Below are 18,497 nucleotides of genomic sequence, written 5' to 3'. Positions count from 1 at the left end.
GCACACATATGGTACATGGACATAAATGTAGGCAAAACACCTATACACATAAAATAAAAGTAAATAATCGTAAAAAAAATTTCAATAGATCAAAAAACCTTTGCAAAGTGCAAGCAGGAAAAACTGAAAAGCAATAGTTATCCCGACTTCTCAATTTTAGAAAGAAGACAGGCCCACCAGAGGTCTCAGAGCACCTGACTCTATCCCTGACTCACTGATCCCAGGGACTCTGGGAGGGGCCTGGAACCTCAGAGCCTGCAGGCCTGGTCACACTTGCCTCTTCTACCTCGATCTTTGACTTGGCCAGGAGGAGTTTCCGGTCAAAGTCCCGCTGCTTCTGCTCACGCTCAGTCTCCAGCTCAGTCACCTGTTTCTGCAGATCTACCAGCTTCTGGCGGAGCTCTGTGATCTGGAGGAGTGGCAGAGAGGGAGTGTGAGGGCGGGTGGGGGGAGCATGCACCAGCTGTCCCTCCACACCCCCGTTTCAGTCTGGATAAAAGCCTCTCATCCCTCCTCCTTGAGCCATCCTCGGCTCAGCTCCCAGGAACTCCATCACCTTCTGCTCATACTGCTGCTTCATGGACCGGAAGTGCTGGTCCCACTGCTTGTTCACTTCCAGCAGCTGTGGGCAAGCAGGTGCTGGGTTAAAAACACACAGGAGTGCCAGAAACCCACCCCAGGCGCCCAGAGCATAGAGGGGAGGAGGGCCTCCTCCATCCCCCACTAAGCAAAAGCTCCCTGCTGCTCCACCTTTATCCTCTTCCTCCTCCTCCTCCTCCTCCACCACCACCACCACCACCACCACCACCACCACCACCACCACCACCACCACCACCCCCCGGCTCCATTTCAGCCTTGCTAGGAAAGCCACAGGGAACACTGAGACCAGGAAACAGTTACTGTGAGGCACAAACGGGACTCTTCAGAGGGCAATTTGAAAAGGATGTGACAATCTCAGGTTTTCACTGTCTTTAACACCAATTATTCCACTCTAACAAATTTAACTAATGGAAATACTAAAACCAAGGGCTGACGTGAGACTCTAGGAGAGTGCTTGCTAAGCAAGCACAAGGCCCCGAGTTCAATCCCTGGTACAGGAAGGAAAAAAGAAGGAAAGTAAAACACTTCAGCCATGTGTGCAAACATACTGAAAGACTAATTAGCCGGACACGGTAGCCACACCTTTGACCCCAGCACTCAAGCAGAGGTAAGAGGTCTCTGTGAGTTTGAGGCTAGCCTGATCTACATAGCCAAGGCTGCATAGAAAGATGTTATCTTAAAACAAAACCAAAACTAAAATGACACTCTCCTCTGTGTGTGTGTATGTGCACACGCACCCACCCAGAGGTCACTTAGTGTAGGACACTGGTTAAATCACACATAAGCAGGTACTGCACGGCCATTGAGAAAATAAAGACATTTAATACATTCTCTCGGCTTTAAGATAATGCTAATGGTAATATAGACTCTTGATACTGGCCTGACTTACCGTGACCTGCCGGACCACTCAGTTTACTTTAGCCATCCTTCGCGCCCCCCTTTAACTTATATGTTTTTTTTTTGTTTTTTTTTTTTTTGGTTTTTCGAGACAGGGTTTCTCTGTAGCTTTGGTGCCTGTCCCGGAACTAGTTCTTGTAGACCAGGCTGGCCTCGAACTCCCAGAGATCCGCCTGCCTCTGCCTCCCGAGTGCTGGGATTAAAGGCGTGCGCCACCACCGCCCGGCTCCTTTAACTTATATGTATACATGCACGCGCTTGTATGTGGGTTTGTACACTTGAGTGTGGGTGAGACCAGAACAGGGGGTCAGACTCTCTGGAGGCAGAGTTACAGGCAGTTGTGAGCTGCCCTGTGAGGGTGCTGGGAACTGAACCGCAGGTTCTCTGCAAGAGCAGTATGCACTCCTACTGAAGAGCCATCTCTCCAGCCCCCTAAGCTCCCCAAACAAGTTCAGGCTGCACCACAAGTACAGTATCCTCAGTGATCGCTGTGGTGGATCAAGAGAGACCTTTCCCATGGACAGACAGTCCAATGGTTTCCATTATAACTCTCTAAGATGACCTGGGACCAGTGGGAATCAGAGAGCCAAGCGGAGCCTTCATCCCTCTGGTCCCAAGAGGGCAGAAGGGTGCTCACTGACCACCCTGTCCAGCCACCTACCTCCATGCGTTGCTGTTCCAGTATCTTCACCTTCTTCTCGGCTGTACCCAAGACCCCCACCTCAGGGACTTTACCTGCCATCACACCGGCCTGAGGAAACAGAGAAAACCTTCTAATAGACCACAATCTAATTCTATTCTGCAAAACAACTGGCAAGCAGAACTCAAAAGTGTCAAGGTAATGAAAACAAGGAACAGCTGAGCAATGTCACAGGCATGAAGAGACTATGGAGCTGTGACAACTGAAGGCCATGTGTGATCTGGATTCTGTTCTAGAACAAAGGAAGGACAAGGGTGAAGGATGTGTGGCATCTGAAGTGTTGGAAGGACAATGTAATTCCTGCTTTGGTAACTGAGCCATAGTTATGTAAGACTGTTGGTAAAGTGGTTCTCTGGTAACATAAGCTGGTCAGGGAAGCCAGAGGGAGTATGGGACCAGAACTCATTTCTGTATAAGTTTAAATTAGCTCAAAATAAAATATTTTGAAGTTAAACAACTAGTAAGTTTTGAGGTGACAAGCACAGACCAGGTGGAGTGCAGATGCAGCGACTGTGACCATGGCCCTCAGTGTGAGAGCAGACTACGGGGTCTGCACGAGCCCCATTGACTGGAGCCCGCCCAGTGAGGCCGATCTGCCCTGCAGTCATGCTGTCCCTACTCTCACATTCTGTTCCCTATCTATCACAGGCTGGGCAGAGTGGAAGCAGAGTTTATGGGCCTCTAGTGCCCCCTACAGGCTATGCCCTGTAAGCATACCACAACACCTGGAAAGGAAAAGGTGTATTTGGTATGGCAGTCCCTGAGAAAGGGCAGAGATGCCTGCCCCCAGGAAGCCCACTGTCTCCTGGAGGGTGCTGGGCTCCCTTACCTTTGCAGACAGAGGCACTCCTGTTTCCAAATCTACTGTTAAAAGCAACAGCTAAAGGCTAGGTGATGTGGCATATATCTTTAATCCCAGCAGAGGCAAGAGGAGCTCTGTGAGCTGGTGGCCAGGCTAGTCTACACGGTGAGTTCCAGACCAACCATGGCTACATAGTGTGATCATACTTTAAAAAATGAAAATGGGGGCAGAGTGCTAGTAAGAGATGGGGGTGGAGAGGCTTTGCTGTTTAGCTGGCCAAACCCATGTTTGCTTGAGAGATGATGGAAGAATCTTTATTACATGATGGCACATGACCTTTCCAAGACTCCTGCCAGAGATGAGGCATCCTTTCAGGCAGAAGCGCCTGAATGAGCTTATGGCTTTGCAAGTCCTGGGGAAAGTACATCTCTATCCAGTGACGAGCAGTGAGTGACCGAGATAATTACTACCTTACACAGTATAAAGTTAGCATTAGGGCATATGCTGCAAGAGGGGGAGATGTTCTGTTAGAGAATGGGTGAGAGGAGATTGGGGGACTGGTGAAAGTGGAGCAAGGGACACTTGGGACTTTGCTGTGTGGCAAGACTGGGTCTGGAGGTGGGAGGTCAGTGCTGTGGCATCCTCAGACCATAACGATACTACCAGCATCTTCCTTTCCATGCACAGGCTCAAAGGTACAATCTCACAAGCTTAACAAGAACCCCATAGGACCCTGCTCAGTCTGACATCTCAGTTCTCCTTGGAATGTCTGATATGCTACATTGACTTTTGGGAGGAGAGAGACAGGGAGACAGACAGAAAGAGAGAGACAGACAGACAGACACACACAAACCTTGACAAAATGCATTAAGGTGCTAGTACCCAGAATGAGCAAAATACTGAACCCCAACTCCCATGAGCAGCAGTTGGATAATCCGAGCTAGCAAGCAAGAGAAGCAGCCAGTGGAAGGGTCACAGAGCCACATGACGGCCAATAATTCTGAGCATGTGTCTTAGGGAATGGGACATTCCACAGGGAATGAAAGCAGAACAAAAGGCCAAAAAGTGGTCATACCACAGAAGCGGATGTTGAGCTAGGAAACATGGTTTATCAACTAGAACCTTCTGCCGCTGGAACTGTGTGTAGGAAGAGGAGAGCTCACTCTGACTGAGGAGGTAAGCAGATCCTGGGTCTGAGAAGCCTGGGATACAAGAACTTCCTGACACGTACCTGCTGCTGTCCGGCTATGCCCTTCTTGCCAGCACCTTCTGTCTTTGGGGAGCTGGGCTGCATACAGAGGCCCTCTTTGCAGCTGCTGTCCATCAACAGCTTCTTAAGCTCCATGTTTTCCTCCCTGGATAAGAGAGAAGTGGAGACGTCACAATGTCAGCTCTGGGTTAGGGGGCCTTCACAGCCAAGGACCTACTGTCACAGGCACTGCAGTGTTCTGGGAAGTGTGCTGAGACAAAAAGGGCACCCGTGAGCCCCCTGAGAGCGTGCAGTTTCCCTGCATGGACACACTCCCTCATCTTCTACTTAACTACAGGGATACCATGGCGTCAAATGGCTTTTCCCCAGGTTATTCAACAAGGACTTGAATTCCTGCCTTCTTACCCATAAGCCCTTGGGAGAAGGCTTTTGCCTTCTCACTCACTCATCTGTCCTTCACCCTGGGCATCCTAGTCCTTGACATTATCCACGTCCTCCATGAGTAATGGAGTATGGCTCTAAAGCCCCAACCACCAGGCCATCCAAATGTAAACCAAGGCTCAATGATGCAAAATGGCCCTGTGGCCACAGTGGCCAAGAGGAAACACAGAGTAGCAAGTACTGGTTCTAATACAGAGTCACTCGTCCAGCAGATAACCCAGCACCGTTACCCAGAACCACAGAGAGCAGGAACTGCTGCTAGTGAACGGTTAAGTCCTTGTAGTGAGACCCTTAGGAAGCCCGCCTCTCTCCAGGCCTGCTTCGCCTCACACAATGTGGGCTAGTCTGTACGATCTAAGGGCAAAGGCCCTTTGAGATCCAGCATTCACAAATTCCTGTTTCCCCAGGCCTCCTACATTGTGGTCACAGCAATCCTTGGTGATGGGCAGACCCTATGGTTCACCTAAGACATACCAACTCAGTCTTGTCAAAGCCAGAGAGGCTGGACACCCATGCTTTCCCACAGGCCTGAGTGCAGTGAGGGACTTCCAAAGATTCCAGAAAAATGGGAGCAGGGAATAATGACCACCAGGGGGCAGGACAGTCCTGAGCCAGATCCTACACTAATCTAAGCAGTTTTCCCCAGGGGAGGACAGCTCTCAAAGCTGTTTACATCCCCTCCCAAGGTAAACAAAACACAAGGGAAAAATCCCAGACCGCCAAGGAGAAGGGCCAAGAGATCTGCTGTCAGAACAGAGCTCTAAGAAGTGGCCTCGTTCCAGGAACCAGTGAGTCACATTATCTATTCCTCCTGCTCTATTCCTCCTGTTCCAGTCTCAAGGTGGCCTGCACTTACCGCAGTCTCTCAGCAGCCTGATCCCGCTGTTCCAAGCCCTTGTCCAGCTTGGCCTTTAGGGCCTCATTCTCCTGGCGCAGCTGCTCACACAAGGTCTGTAGGACAGATTGGTAGACAGGTGGGGGTTAAGAGGGTGCATATCCTGAGGCAGGCTGACACAAGGATCTGGAGCTGCAGCCAGCCCAGGCAGGACCAGATACTATATCCCTTTGATTGGCAGGATAGCTGGGAGCCAGGCCACTAGGCTTCTCTTCCATTGGAGCCAGCAGTGAGGATGCACTGGGGTCCTGGTCCTCACAGTGAAATTCCCTCTCTTCCCTGCATAGATCTCCCTGTCTAGACTGCTCGTCCTTGGCAACACTCCCTGGCTCACTTCTCTGGTCTTTTTCGAACTAGGGTGGACATCTTATATCCACTAGAGCAATGGTATGGAAAGAATGAATTCCTACTACAGAATACAAGAGAAGTTGTGCCATGTCACCCGTGTCACCAGGGAGACTTCAGAACTGCTGGCCCCCTTTCTGACCAGCATAAGACAGTCCTGGATGGATGGAAGGGCAGCCTTGCACTGCAGGTGTTGGACACTGTGGGCTGAAGGTTGAGAAAACAGAAAGCTTGTTATTGGTTTCTTCAGTGCCTAACGGAGGGCCCTGTGCCATATTTGATCTCAAAAAATATGTATGACTTTTTCTTTTTTAGGCAAGGCCTCATCCTGTAATACGGCCGGGCCTGAAACTCACTACATCTTGGCACTGAACTCCCAGCAATCTTCTTGCCTCGGCCTCCTAAGTGCTGAGATTACAGGTGCAAGCCTGCAATGTTCGTTGAGTGAGCCAAGAAACAAATCAGAGAGAGAATGAGGAGGAACTGGATTCAGCTTCCTCCACCCAGAGGCCGAGAAACAGGGAGTTGCTATGTCCCTGGGTGGGGACTCCAGGGAACAGAATGTACTGCTCCTGTCTCTGAGGGAAGGCCACAATGACACCTCATTTGTTACATTGCCATTCCAGGACAGAGGGCTGTTTTTGGGGCCTCTAGGTAAATGCCCTGGGTACAAAGTCACCACCCTCCATCAGAGAGTCTACGAGCACACCTGTGAGCTTGTCCATTATTTGTTTTAAAGATTGATTTGCTTTTTAAAAAAATTATGTATATAGGTATTTTGCCTGCATGTATGCTGTGCACCATATGTGCACAGTGCCCACAGAGGCCAGAAGAGGGCGTCAGATCCCCTGGAACTAGAGCTAGAGATGTGAGATGGATGCAGCGTGGGTGCTGGTTACCAAACCAGGTCCTCTGCAAGAGCAGCCATTGCTCTAAACTGCTAAGTATCTCTCCAACTTTGTTTTTTGGTTTTTGTTTTTGAGACAGGATCTAGCTAAGTAGCCCAGAATGACCTTGAACTTGAGATTCTCCTGCCTCGGCCCCTAGAGCTGGCATTACGGGTGTGAGCTTCCACACCTGGCTTGCTCATTCTTTCACCAACTGTGGATGAAGTGCCAGGCACCAGGGTACCATGGTGAGTATGCTGCCTTTGTGAAGACAACACTCAGCTGTGAGTACAGACTAAGCAAATCAACTATCTAAAAAGATAGAACTGTTGGTACTGTTAGAGCCAAGAAGGGAATAAGCAGGAGACCAATGTAAGAGGCTGGTGGGTATCAGGGGCCAGCACACATCCCCCATCTGAGTGCCAAAAGTTGATGCTCAGAATGATCTCAGCCCCGTACTGTGTTAGGTTTTCTTTCACAGAGCTCAGCTTGGAAACCCCAAAGCCTCGGTGGCCTCTCAAAGAGGTTTCCTCGCCCAGCCTAGACCCCAGGCCCTCCACCACACATTTCCATTGCTTCTCCAGTCTCCAATAAGAGGATATCCCTTGTCATATAGCCAGCCGAGACCTCAGCTGCTCAAATACAGAGGGTAGATCCCCTCCTTTCATCGATGCCAACTGGCACAGAAGGTGGTGGGTCTACCCAGGAGAGGGGAGCCTTCAGGTGAGGGCTCTGCCCACAGGAAGGGGTGCTCAATCCCTGAGCAGGGCCTCCAGCAGCCTTATTTTTACCATCTTTGCAATGGTCACCAATTAATTGTTAAGTGGACCACAGTTACCTGAAAAGCCCTCCAAGTTAAGATGGCCTGTCCAGTGTGGGTGAGCGGACAGTGACCTCTCCTAGTACTGGGTTCTAGACTGCACAAGGGCCTCCTCTGATGTAATTGTCCCAGGAGGGGACACTGCTTAGCTCTTTCCTGGTAGGACAGAGATTAGGGACTTGTCCAAGACCATTCAGTAATGAAGAACCAAGGGCAACATAACTCCAGAGCCTGACCTGGCCGAGCAAAGCAATCTGACCACCCCTCACACACAACACACACAGGAAGCCTTTTGAGAGCGATTTGAGAAAGAAGGTGAGGAGGGAGGGTGGGCTAAGGGTATGAGTTTTAAAATATGACAGATTAAAGCTGGGTGGGGTGGCTGACATCTGGAATTCCCACACTTAAGTGGCTGAGGTAGGAGGATGCTGTGAGTCTGAGACCAGCATGAGTTAGAGTGAGTTCCAGGCCAGCCTGGGCTAAGAGTGAGACTGCCAAAAAAAAAAAAAAAAAAAAAAACAACCAAAAGGCAAGAAAACAAAATAGAATATAAGAATTGAGGTTTTGAGGTTCTAAGATCACTCCATCATTTACCAGCTGGGTGACCTTGGGGTTTAAAAAAAAAACAAACATTTTTTGAGTGCTGTTTGCCTATCTGGGAAGGGGTTCTATGAACGGCTCTCACTGCAGGGGACAGAACATACAGAGAGTTTCAGTGACAGTAAAGCAAGCCACAGTGTGAGTTCAGGTGGCAGAGGCAAGCAGATCTCTCAATTTAAGGCCAGACTGGTCTATACAGTAAATTCTAGGCCAGCTGGGGATATACAGTAAGACCCTGTCTCAAAACAACAACAAAAAAACCCAAGAAACAAGAACAAACCAGGCCATACCCAGCTGGCCAGGCCACACCCCTCAGGGCTCCCATTGTGAATCTGCAAGGCCCACCTCCTATTTCCTCATTTCCTTCTTTTTTCACACACTTTCCCACAACTTCCTTACTGCAGTCACCAGTGTGAATAAGGGGCCCAAGGAGGCCTAGAATCCAGCCCTCCAATGTCCCCATAGTTAATCTCCTACCCCCAAAGGGTGGGGGAGGGGCGCTGGCCTGCCTCACCTGCAGGATGGCCGTGCGCTGCTCATTCTTATGCACCTTGGAGGCCAATCTGTTGAACTCAAGGGCCATGCGGCCCAGGTGGGTGAAGAGCTGGCTGTGGTCAGGTTCCTCAGCACACACGCTCAGGGTGGTCTCCAGGCGCTGCAGGTGGAGCATGAGGTTGCTGTCTTCTGGGGGTGGGGGCCCCAGCTCCTGTGGGAGCAAGGGGATGATCTTTACCAGGCCAATTCTCCCACTGCTTCCCCATTCCTCATGACTCAGTTTCCCCTGTGGCCTCTGCTTAGCCCAGGGAAATTTTCCAGTTGCACAGGTTCCTTATCTGGAGCTGACTCACAGGGCAGGACCTAGAACTTCCAGGCCACTTACTGGCCTAACAGCACCAGAGCCATCTTCCTCCTACGCTTTGAGTCTTACTGAGTGAGTGCCTGAGGGTAGTCGGTTTACCCTCCCCCAGGCTGGGCATTGTCTCAGCAGTGTGTGGATATCACTTCCCTCCTTCATTGCACAGAGGGAGTCCCTCGCTGTACACACCCCATTTCCATGTGGTGGTGGTGGGGGGTGAGGGTCTCCCTGGGAGTGGATGAAATACCATCTGACCCTAAGAATCACAGCTACAATATGCCAAAGAACCCCAACATAGTGCAGTATTTTAGGAGAGAGCAGCCCAGGCAGAACAGTTGAGTACGGCTCTCTCCACTCTCTCGAGAACATTCCTACTGAAGTCACTACTCTGATTATGCCCAATCAGGCATAACCATTTCCTTCCCGCTGTATCAGTCCTGGCCTCCCAACCTTCTCCTGCCCAAGCCCCTGTGCCAGACCCCAGGGTTTTATAGGCCTCATTTCTATATATCCTGATCATCTACCCCAAATGCTCTCACACTTCTGCTCCTCCAGACCCCCTCCCCACAAATACTTCAGAGACTCACACAACAGACCTCCTGCAACACTTCAGGGAATCAGAGAGCAGAGCCACAGGGACCTCGGGGTTCAGGCTGGGACAGTGAAAAACAGTGACAGAGAACTTGTTCACAACTACCCAGTCAGTCTGTGGCAGGGCCAGCCCTACAAACGGGGTTTTCCGACTGTAATGCAGGGCTCTGTGACTTGCTACTGAGCTCTGTGGCAACTGGATTGGATGCTCAGCCCACTCCTTGTCACCTTGTCTGCACCATGTTCTAAGAAAGGTGGTACCACTCTCTAATTCTTCATCCCTTCCCCACCACGTCTTCCCACAAAGGACCAAGGCTGTTCTCTGAAGGCTCAAAGTGCTCTTAAATTTCTCCAACTAGCCCACAAGCTACCAGCAGGAGCTGGTGTATTTCTGACGTGGCACAGGCAAGACAGACTGACTTACACAGGGACTTTTACCTCAAGAGATAAGTTACTGGCCCGTGGTCACATGGTGAAACCTTTCTGAACAAGGGAATCTTGCCTCCTCAGTGTGTCTGAGTCCTCAGGGACTGAACAGGACAAGAGACATAAGGTCCCAGGAGATGAAACACGGAGGTCCTGCCTCACATTCAGCACTGGCTGACAGAATGATTCTTTCAGCATTAAAGGCTAAATGCCCATCTCTGTTTGTGGGTGAGCAGAAGCACACCAGTCATTCAAGCCCTCAGGACTCGAGGTGGTAGAGACCGCAGCAGCAGTGAAGGTGAGGTCATGGAGCACTGGCAGAGCAGCGATTTAAGACTACAGTCTACAGTGGGCATGTCTGTCAGCACAAGGACTTAGGGATGAGGCAAGAGGCTGGCACTGAGTTTTGGGCTACAGAGGGAGACCTCTCTCTCACACACAAACAAAACAGAATAAAGCAAACATTATATAAGAAGGAAGGGAGGGATGAGGAGGAGGAAGGAATGTAAGGTCTCTGACAAATCTTCCAGATCCGTCACAATAGCTCTCCAAGAAGTCTGGCATTTTAATAAAGAACAGAAGGACTGCACGGTTGGGACCAAGGTGGTAAGCACTGCACGGCAGGACTGGGGATATGAGCAGCCCCTGTGAAGCTGGAGGAGTGTGTGCACCCCACACATGGACAGAAAGTTTAACCTCCAACCCACCAGCTCCTGGGAGGAGTCAAGGACCTGCACAAAAGGGTAAATTACTCCCACCACCACCACAAGCACCAGTCAGACCCTTTCCACACCCCCAGGCTTCGAGCGTACAGACCCAAATGGCTGAGTCATCATAACTGATAGAAAGGTGATTGGCCCAGAGGCCAGCAGGGCTGGCAAATGGCCCAGGCTTTCACAACAGTGGGGTATGTGTGCCCCAAGTCGGGGAAGTTACCAGCAGGGGATTTGCATATGAGAACGAGAAGCATCCCATGCTCTAGCCCCTCTGTGTCCCCCATGTAACTCCAGGGGACCCAAGGGATCTGAGTGGCCCCAGCGCCTGTCATGCAGGGGGCAGATGACAGAAAGGAAAGCGGAGGACGTGCTCAGGGGGCTTGCCTGTGCTCACCATCATGTTCCTAGGAGGGCTGCCAGTTTGGGGTGGAGAATTCTGCTCCTCAGTGGGGACCACTTCAAAGTCAGAAGAGGTGCCCTGTGCAAAAAGGGAGTTAGGGGCCTCCCAAAAGAAATAACCTACCCCCAATGAAGAACAGTGAGGGGACAGAAGGGCAAACATTTAGAGTTCCCAGAGACGACCAGTCACACACCATTCACATGAAATCACCCAGGACTCCACACAACCGTCATCACCCACCTTGTGATCTGAGGTCATATTCTATCCCTCCCCTCCATGGCCATTACTTTATCTGTGAAAGGGGTGTGGGGAGAGCTGACCTTGAACCACTATTACTTATTTATTTGCTCACTGGTGTGAGCTTGTGTAGGCAGAGGGGGAGGGTGTGTGTGTACACGAGTGTGTGTGTGTGTGTGTGTGTGTGCGCACGTGCTGATGCCACAGCACATGTGTGGAGGTCAGAGAACAAGTTTGGGGAGTTGCTTCTTTCTTCCCTGTGGGTTCTGAAGATAGAACCGAGGTTTCTGAGCTCAGACTTGATAGGCAACCACTGCACTGGCTCAAGGATTCTACATTTTAAAATGTTTCATGAGCTTATTCTTCAGAGCCACTCATGGAGCGGCCGGGAGGCTCACATTCTCTTTGGACAGATGAGAAGACCAAGTGCGTGGAGTCAGCTAACACACATGGCGTGACTCTGCACAAGATGGCAGATTCTGCCAAAGCAACCAATCCATCTCCTAGGCTAAGTGTCTCTAGCTCACTCCTGGGTGACAGCAGCCAATACAGCCAAGGTCCAACACTGCCCGTGTGAACCCAGCCCCAGAGGTCTCCAGGAGAGAACCGACCTGAGAACCCCCAGGATGGGTCGACAATGCAGAAAGCGTCTCAGGATGCACCCCAAACCGAGGTGGCGGCTAGCCAAATCTTTTATTTTTTCATACCGCTATCCTATGGTTGCGGTCATACCGCAGACTTCACTGGTTGTTCAATCACAATAGGCCGATAGTCCATCCGAACCTGCATTTGGTTCCCTTAAACCTGACCACGGGCTGCGGAGATAGCTCAGTGGGTAGAGCCTTTGCTACACCAGCAGAAGACCTATGCTTGGATTCCCCAGAACCCACGTAAAAAACATGTCTGGGCATCCGTATACTGTAACCTCAGCACTGGATTGGACAGAGACAGGAGGATCACTGGAGCTTGGTGGCCAGCCGGCTATCTGAAAATGTTCACTGAAGAGACTTACGGGGGTAAGGAAGAGAGTAGTAAAACAGGTCACCTGATGTGATGTCCTCCTCCTCTGTCCTCACTGCACACACTGGCATACACTCCCCTCCTGCATACAGTACTTACGTACACACACACACACACACACACACACACACACACACACACCAAAACCCCCACAAAACAAAATAAAAACCCCCAAACCCTCTTGACCGGCAGAGATTATCCAGCTTCTCCTGTCCTGAGATGGTGTAAGACAGATGGGAGAAGCCAGCCCAGGTGGTCACTAGTCACAGCCACCATGACCCCATGTGGTCTCAGCCCTGCTAGAGAAGACCTCCCCAGACATGACCTTGGAAAAGGCTCTTTTCTCTTCACCATCTGAAGGCTCCTCAAGGAACTGCCCTAGGACAACAAGCTAAACTTCTCCACTGAGCCTGCAGGCCATGGTTCCCGAGCCTCTTGGCAGTGTGTGTGTCCCATTGGTGAGCACATTACATAGATCAGTAAATGAGAGAACTTCCTCGTCAGATCAGGGCCTTATGGTCATATTAACTTTAACTTTCATTTCAAAATGGTAAGCTGCCCCCTCCCAGCGCTCTGGACTAACGTGAGGTGGGAAGAGCTTCAGGCAGCCAGTCACAACTCCAAACGTAACTTACATTTGATGGAGTCTTAGAGGCTGGTGCTGACTTCTCCATGGAGTTTTCGGTGGTGTTGGTGGTGGTGGCAGTAGCATGTACCTGGACCTGTGCATCCTGTCCTGGAAAATCAAGACTATGACTAAAGAAATCCAGACGAACATAATAAATAAATAAATAAATAAATAAATAAATAAAAAAGGGGCTGGAGAGATGGCTCAGTGGTTAAGAGCATTGCCTGCTCTTCCAAAGGTCCTGAGTTCAATTCCCAGCAACCACATGGTGGCTCACAACCATCTGTAATGAGGTCTGGTGTCCTCTTCTGGCCTGCAGACATACACACAGACAGAACATTGTATACATAATAAATAAATAAATATAAAAAAAAAAAAAAAAGAAATCCAGATGGGAAGAAAACTGAACCCAGCCCACAGTAATGGAAGATCTCTCACTGAGTTCTCTCTTGATCTGGAGAAAAGGGAGGCTGTCCCTTTTAGACAAGAAGTCCGGTGAAATGACGGGCCTGAGTAATGTGGACAGAGTCTGAGCAAAGGCCCTCTTCCCAGCCTTCTTAGGAAAACTCCAAGGTGCCCATGGTTTCCTGTTACCCTAGATGTACCTCAGGGATATGGACAGAATTTTCAGTTAACCAAGTGTTTTCTTTTGGGTTTTGAGAGAGACTCATATAACTTAGGCTTGACTTCAAACTTGGTTTCGTATAACTCAGGCTGGCCCCCAACACAGTATGCAGCTGAGGAGGACCACCAAACCCAGACTCCAGGATTACAGGTGTGCCAGCTGAAGATGGAGCAAATGCAGGGCTTTGCACAGGCTAGGTGAACGCTCTACCCATTGAACTACAGCCCCCCTCTGTGGTGTTCTCATGGCAGCCCTGTATTACTCCTGTTTTAAAGAAAGGAAGTCAGTGCCTCTGTTAGCAACTGTAAAACCTGGACTCAAATGCAATTCAACTTCCTTACTATTGGGGGCCCCTGCTGCAGAAGCCTTGTGAACATCTCCCCATTGCACTGGGAATGGACCTGGCACCAATCAGACACTGAGAATTAACAACTGACTGGGCCAGTGAGGACTAGAATACCCCTCTGACAACAGTGCCACAGGCTCTGGCACCTCCAGGTTAACATGCTGGGCCTCAGGCTTCCTTATTATGAAACAGAAGTCATGAGGGGGTGCAGAGAATGTCTAGCTCCTATGCCTGGGGGCTGGGCCTGCGCACAGCAGCTATGGACTCAATAATCAATGCTGATATCAATCCTGATAAAGCCCTAGGGCCGTTTCTTTGGTGCCAGGGACCACTGTGATGGATCACAAACAACAGGCATTAGGAGTGTTGAGCCACTAGGGTCATCTGAGGTCCCTTATAGGGCTGACCTTCTATGGGTGCTGTGGCCAAAAGATGTGCACGGGAAGATGGTATGTATGAGGAGGGGTAGGCCTTCTGGGGTTCAGGGCCTCGTCAGTCTAGGTTCCGAGAAGGCAGGGGTTCTGAATTTTTTTGGTACCTGTGAGCTCAGTCAGGGGATCAAAAGAGCCCAAGGAAGGCGCAGGTGGCGGTGGCGGCAGTTCACTGTCCTTGACCAGCTCCTCCGCCTTCTGTCGGAGCCTGGACGCTTCCATCTGTGACTCTTCCAGAAGTCCCCCTAGAGTAACAAGGTGGAGAAGCATACAGATTTACCCAGCCCAGTGCATGGTTCTCCCCATTCCCATGCTAGACCTGGCCATGGACTGACTTCATTACCACTATGGCTATATGAGCTATAAGTCCACACTTATGCTGCCTCCCTCCCCAAAACAGGCCATCATAAGAATAGTCTGGCTGTGGGGCCTAAAGAAACCTCCTACCTCTGGCCTCCTCTTCCTGTCTACCTCTCTCTCCACATCTGCCCACCCCCAGGCAGAAAGTGAGAGGTTCTTGAGGGACTGCCTACGTTCTAGGCCTCAGTCTCCCTTCTGCAGGTGGAGAAAGGAAAACCCTCCCTACCCCCAACCACCGCTATCCCAAGTGGTTTCTGCCAAGCAGGGAAAAAGCACTTGGAAAGCCAGGGTGCTAGGTCCTCCACACCAAGCTTGAACACAAAGAAAGTGACTTCCAGACACAGTGCGAGGAGAGTGAGAGGAAGTGAGTGATGGCCCTGCTCCAAGGAGAAGCATGCTGTGCAGTGGTCAGGAGTGGGCAAGGATGGAGGGATGGGCTGGACAGTGGGGGTAGCTTGAGCAGAAGCTGGAGGAATAGAGCCAAGGGCCCTGCTGCACTGAGCTCTGGGCCAGCTCTGCTCCTGGCCAGGCATCCAAGCCCAGGGTTCTGGGGGTGCCCTGGCACACTGGCTCTCCTCATCTCTCATACTTTACTTCTCCAACAGGTCGGGACCGTTCTGGCTCCAGGTCCACAAACTGAGCCTTGTGCTCTTCTCCTCATGCATGCTTCCCTCTTGGTCTCTCAAGGACACCCTTTGGGGTGGGAAAAGTCAGGGCTGGGAATGCTATCACCAGGCTACAGAGTGCACAAAGATGCCAGGGGCTAACACTGGGTCACAGGGACAGCAACGTGATGGGCAGAGGCACCTGCCAGCCTTTGTGAGGGGGCTAGCATTGCAGGCTGCGGGGAAGAGGGACAACAGGGGGAGGGCACGGTCTGCTTTACCTAACGTCTTTATCCCTTGTATTTGTCCCTTCAGCCGGGTATTCTCCAACACTAGGCGTTCAAAAGCTGCTGATGCCTCTCCCAGAGGTGTGCTGCCCCCTGGGTCGTAGATCCGGTAGGGTCCTCTCCCTTCCATGAGGGTAAGTCAACCCCTGCTGTGACGGCCACCTGGCTGTAGGGACAATGGCAGACATCAGAGGGCTGGCCAGGCCCTTAGGTCATCTTTTCTGGGGATGATGTTCTAGTCTGCCACAGCTCCAAAAAGGAGTCCCCATGATCCAGAACAGAACACTCAAGTCAGCAGTCCCTTCTGAGTATAACTGGAGCAGCATCCGCTCCTTTCAGCAGGTGCTCCACACTGTGGCTCATTTGCAATGGTAGTAAAATTAAGTGTTGGGTGAGATAGAGAATCTGGCAAGGAGTCAGGAGAGGCCTGAGTGTCTGTCCGCTTGGCCCCTCCCAATATCTACCACATACCAGCAAAATATACAGCACTCAAGTAAATGGCTTGGTCACAAACTCACTATGGGGATGGGAGAGCCCCTCTTCCTCTCCTAGAGGGGAAACGTAAGTCCTAAACAATGATCTCTAAGTTAAGGAAAAGACCCTGGCTAGGTTCTAACACACTGTTAACTTTCTTCTTGGTCTTCAGTCCTGACTACTCTGTCCCATTCAGTTCCAAGCAGAAGAATTACCCACTGGGTAGCACACTTCCTGCTGTAAGCTGTTGTATATCTGCTTTATTTCATTTAAAACCACTCTGTAATTACTGTAGACTCCTGTGGCTTAGCAAAGCAACCTTCATTCATTCATGCTCACATTCATTCAAACGACTTCTGGGGTTCAGGCGCCAGGTAGTAGTCTGGGTGTTGGGTACTGGGCAATAATTCCAAAAGACTTCCATGGGGAATGGGAAACTCAGGATTTAGGGGTACTGAACCACTCTTTTGACCTCCACAGTGTTCACTAAAGACAAGCATGCAGCAGGGTTAGTGACAGTGACTTCATCATCCTTTGCTAGCTGAATGTTTGTCTCTGATGTATTCTGCCAGGGGCCCAGCAATCCTCATTTTATAAAGCGACAACGGAGACCACTGAGCCTAACTCTTCAGGCAGAGAGCAAGGCCAGTGTGTGGGCATCAGATTCAGAGCTTTGCCTGGAAGGGCCATAGTTCCTACTCCGTCTAGGTACACAAGGTGGGGAGTCATAGCTCCCTTAACACAGGCCACCAAATAGTCTCTAGCTCAGTGGTTCTCAACCTTCCTAATGCTATGACCCTTTAATACAGTTCCTCATGCGTTAGTGAGCCCCAACCATAAAATTATTTGTGTTGCTACTTCGTAACTGTAATTTTGCTACTGTTATGAATCATAATGTAAATATCTGTGTCTTCAGATGGTCTTAGGCGACCCCCGTGAAAGGGTCATTCAACCCCACCCCTCCAGGGTCATGACCCACAGAGAACCCTGCTCTAGCTATTTCCTTCAGTAAAGAACCATCAGCCGTCTTATGCTGGGGATGGAGCAGGGCCTTATACACCAGACTCCACAAACACAGCCACACCTACAGCCCCATAAGCATCAGCCCCGTTTACCAGGTGTAGCTGTAGAACAACTGGGCCAGAAGGAAAAAAGGAAGCTGGACAAGCACCCCACCCCCACCCCAAGGTTGACAAACACCAGCTGAACACCCACTGCAGAGGTACCCACTCCCTGCTGGGCCCTGTGAGGCAAAGGACAGCTGCCCACATACCCGCACTGCTAGCTAGGAGGGACTTTTTTTAACCTAAAAGGTCAGCACACACTGCGGAATGGCAAACACTGATGTGCTCTTGAGCAAAAGGAGACGATGTGGGTGAAGCACTAGGTAGAAGCTGGGCACTCAGACCACCAGCCCTCATGAGGGTCCTCCTTTGCTCGCCCATGCTTGTCACCACGTGACTGTGCCCGGCTGGAGCCAGCACCTGTCCACTAGCCTAACACCTTTCTGGGCAGAAACAGGCTTAACGTATCTCTGTATTCCTGTCACAGCACAGGAAGCGGCGGTGGGGGGAGGGGGGTAGGAACAGAGTTCACAAAAAATGGGGAAATTGAGGCTGGGGCCACCCTGAATGGCAAGTAGCTCCAGGTGGCCTGGGTTCCCAGTCTCATTTCCCAGGGTTCACAGTAGACTCGGAGTCACTGTTATGGGGCAGTCTGGTCACTTTCTTCTCTGTGTGGCTTTCTCAGTACATAAAGCTCCACACAGGCAGGAGCTTTATCTGAAGAGCCCAAGGCCAGGGCTTCAGAAAGCAGCGAATGCACAGGTCCAACACATACCACCTATTCCAAGGCCTAGAGCCTGAAGTTCGGAATTTACCCCACCTCCCATGGGCCCATGTTTAAAACAGCCAGCCAACCCAGCCACCATCACTGGGCACGGTGGCGAGGTGCCAGCCCAACACTTCTAGAATCAAAACTGGAATCACTGCCACTGTCTCCCAGAGATGCCCAGACAAGGCCAGGTAGCAGGCTAGTATGTAGGAGCTGACAAGTGAGGGGTTCGTAGGAAACACGACCATAGTGGACAGGGAATGACCCCACCATGGCCTTTGGGGAAGACAGAGCTGGAGCAGGGGTCAGGCTCCCTGCAAGGTAGCAGACTGAGGAGAAACCCCAGAAAGGAGTGGCCTGAGAGATGCCAGGAGAAAAGTTGTGAGGGTTGAATGGCTTCCAGCCAAGCTCTGGCCCAGTGGCTAGGGCACAGCATGGCCACTGATGGTGTACAAGGATCAAGGG

General features: G+C 50.8%; 1 protein-coding gene across 11 annotated transcripts in view; it reads right to left on the bottom strand.

Annotated features, from left to right (window-relative positions):
- Tnip1 (TNFAIP3 interacting protein 1) overlaps positions 1 to 18,497 on the bottom strand; it is a 48,796-nt gene that overhangs the window by 12,529 nt on the left and 17,770 nt on the right. For 6 of the 11 annotated variants that reach the window (XM_075992570.1, XM_075992568.1, XM_075992567.1 and 3 more), the window contains exons 2-11: positions 15,720 to 15,891; positions 14,581 to 14,718; positions 13,079 to 13,179; positions 11,181 to 11,264; positions 8,712 to 8,903; positions 5,507 to 5,601; positions 4,231 to 4,354; positions 2,159 to 2,248; positions 557 to 622; positions 278 to 409 (exon numbers count right to left, since the gene is read on the bottom strand). In XM_075992570.1, the coding sequence (XP_075848685.1) occupies positions 278 to 409; positions 557 to 622; positions 2,159 to 2,248; positions 4,231 to 4,354; positions 5,507 to 5,601; positions 8,712 to 8,903; positions 11,181 to 11,264; positions 13,079 to 13,179; positions 14,581 to 14,718; positions 15,720 to 15,855 (1,158 nt within the window). In that variant the 5' untranslated portion in view covers positions 15,856 to 15,891. The remainder of the gene's footprint in view (positions 1 to 277; positions 410 to 556; positions 623 to 2,158; positions 2,249 to 4,230; positions 4,355 to 5,506; positions 5,602 to 8,711; positions 8,904 to 11,180; positions 11,265 to 13,078; positions 13,180 to 14,580; positions 14,719 to 15,719; positions 15,892 to 18,497) is intronic. The other 5 variants (XM_075992577.1, XM_075992574.1, XM_075992575.1 and 2 more) reach the window with 3 other exon arrangements.

The sequence above is a fragment of the Microtus pennsylvanicus genome, chromosome 11 (genome assembly GCF_037038515.1).
Source record: "Microtus pennsylvanicus isolate mMicPen1 chromosome 11, mMicPen1.hap1, whole genome shotgun sequence".
Classification (NCBI taxonomy): Eukaryota; Metazoa; Chordata; class Mammalia; order Rodentia; family Cricetidae; genus Microtus; species Microtus pennsylvanicus.
Note: the sequence above shows the minus strand (reverse complement) of the source record. Positions and strands in the feature narration are given on the sequence as shown.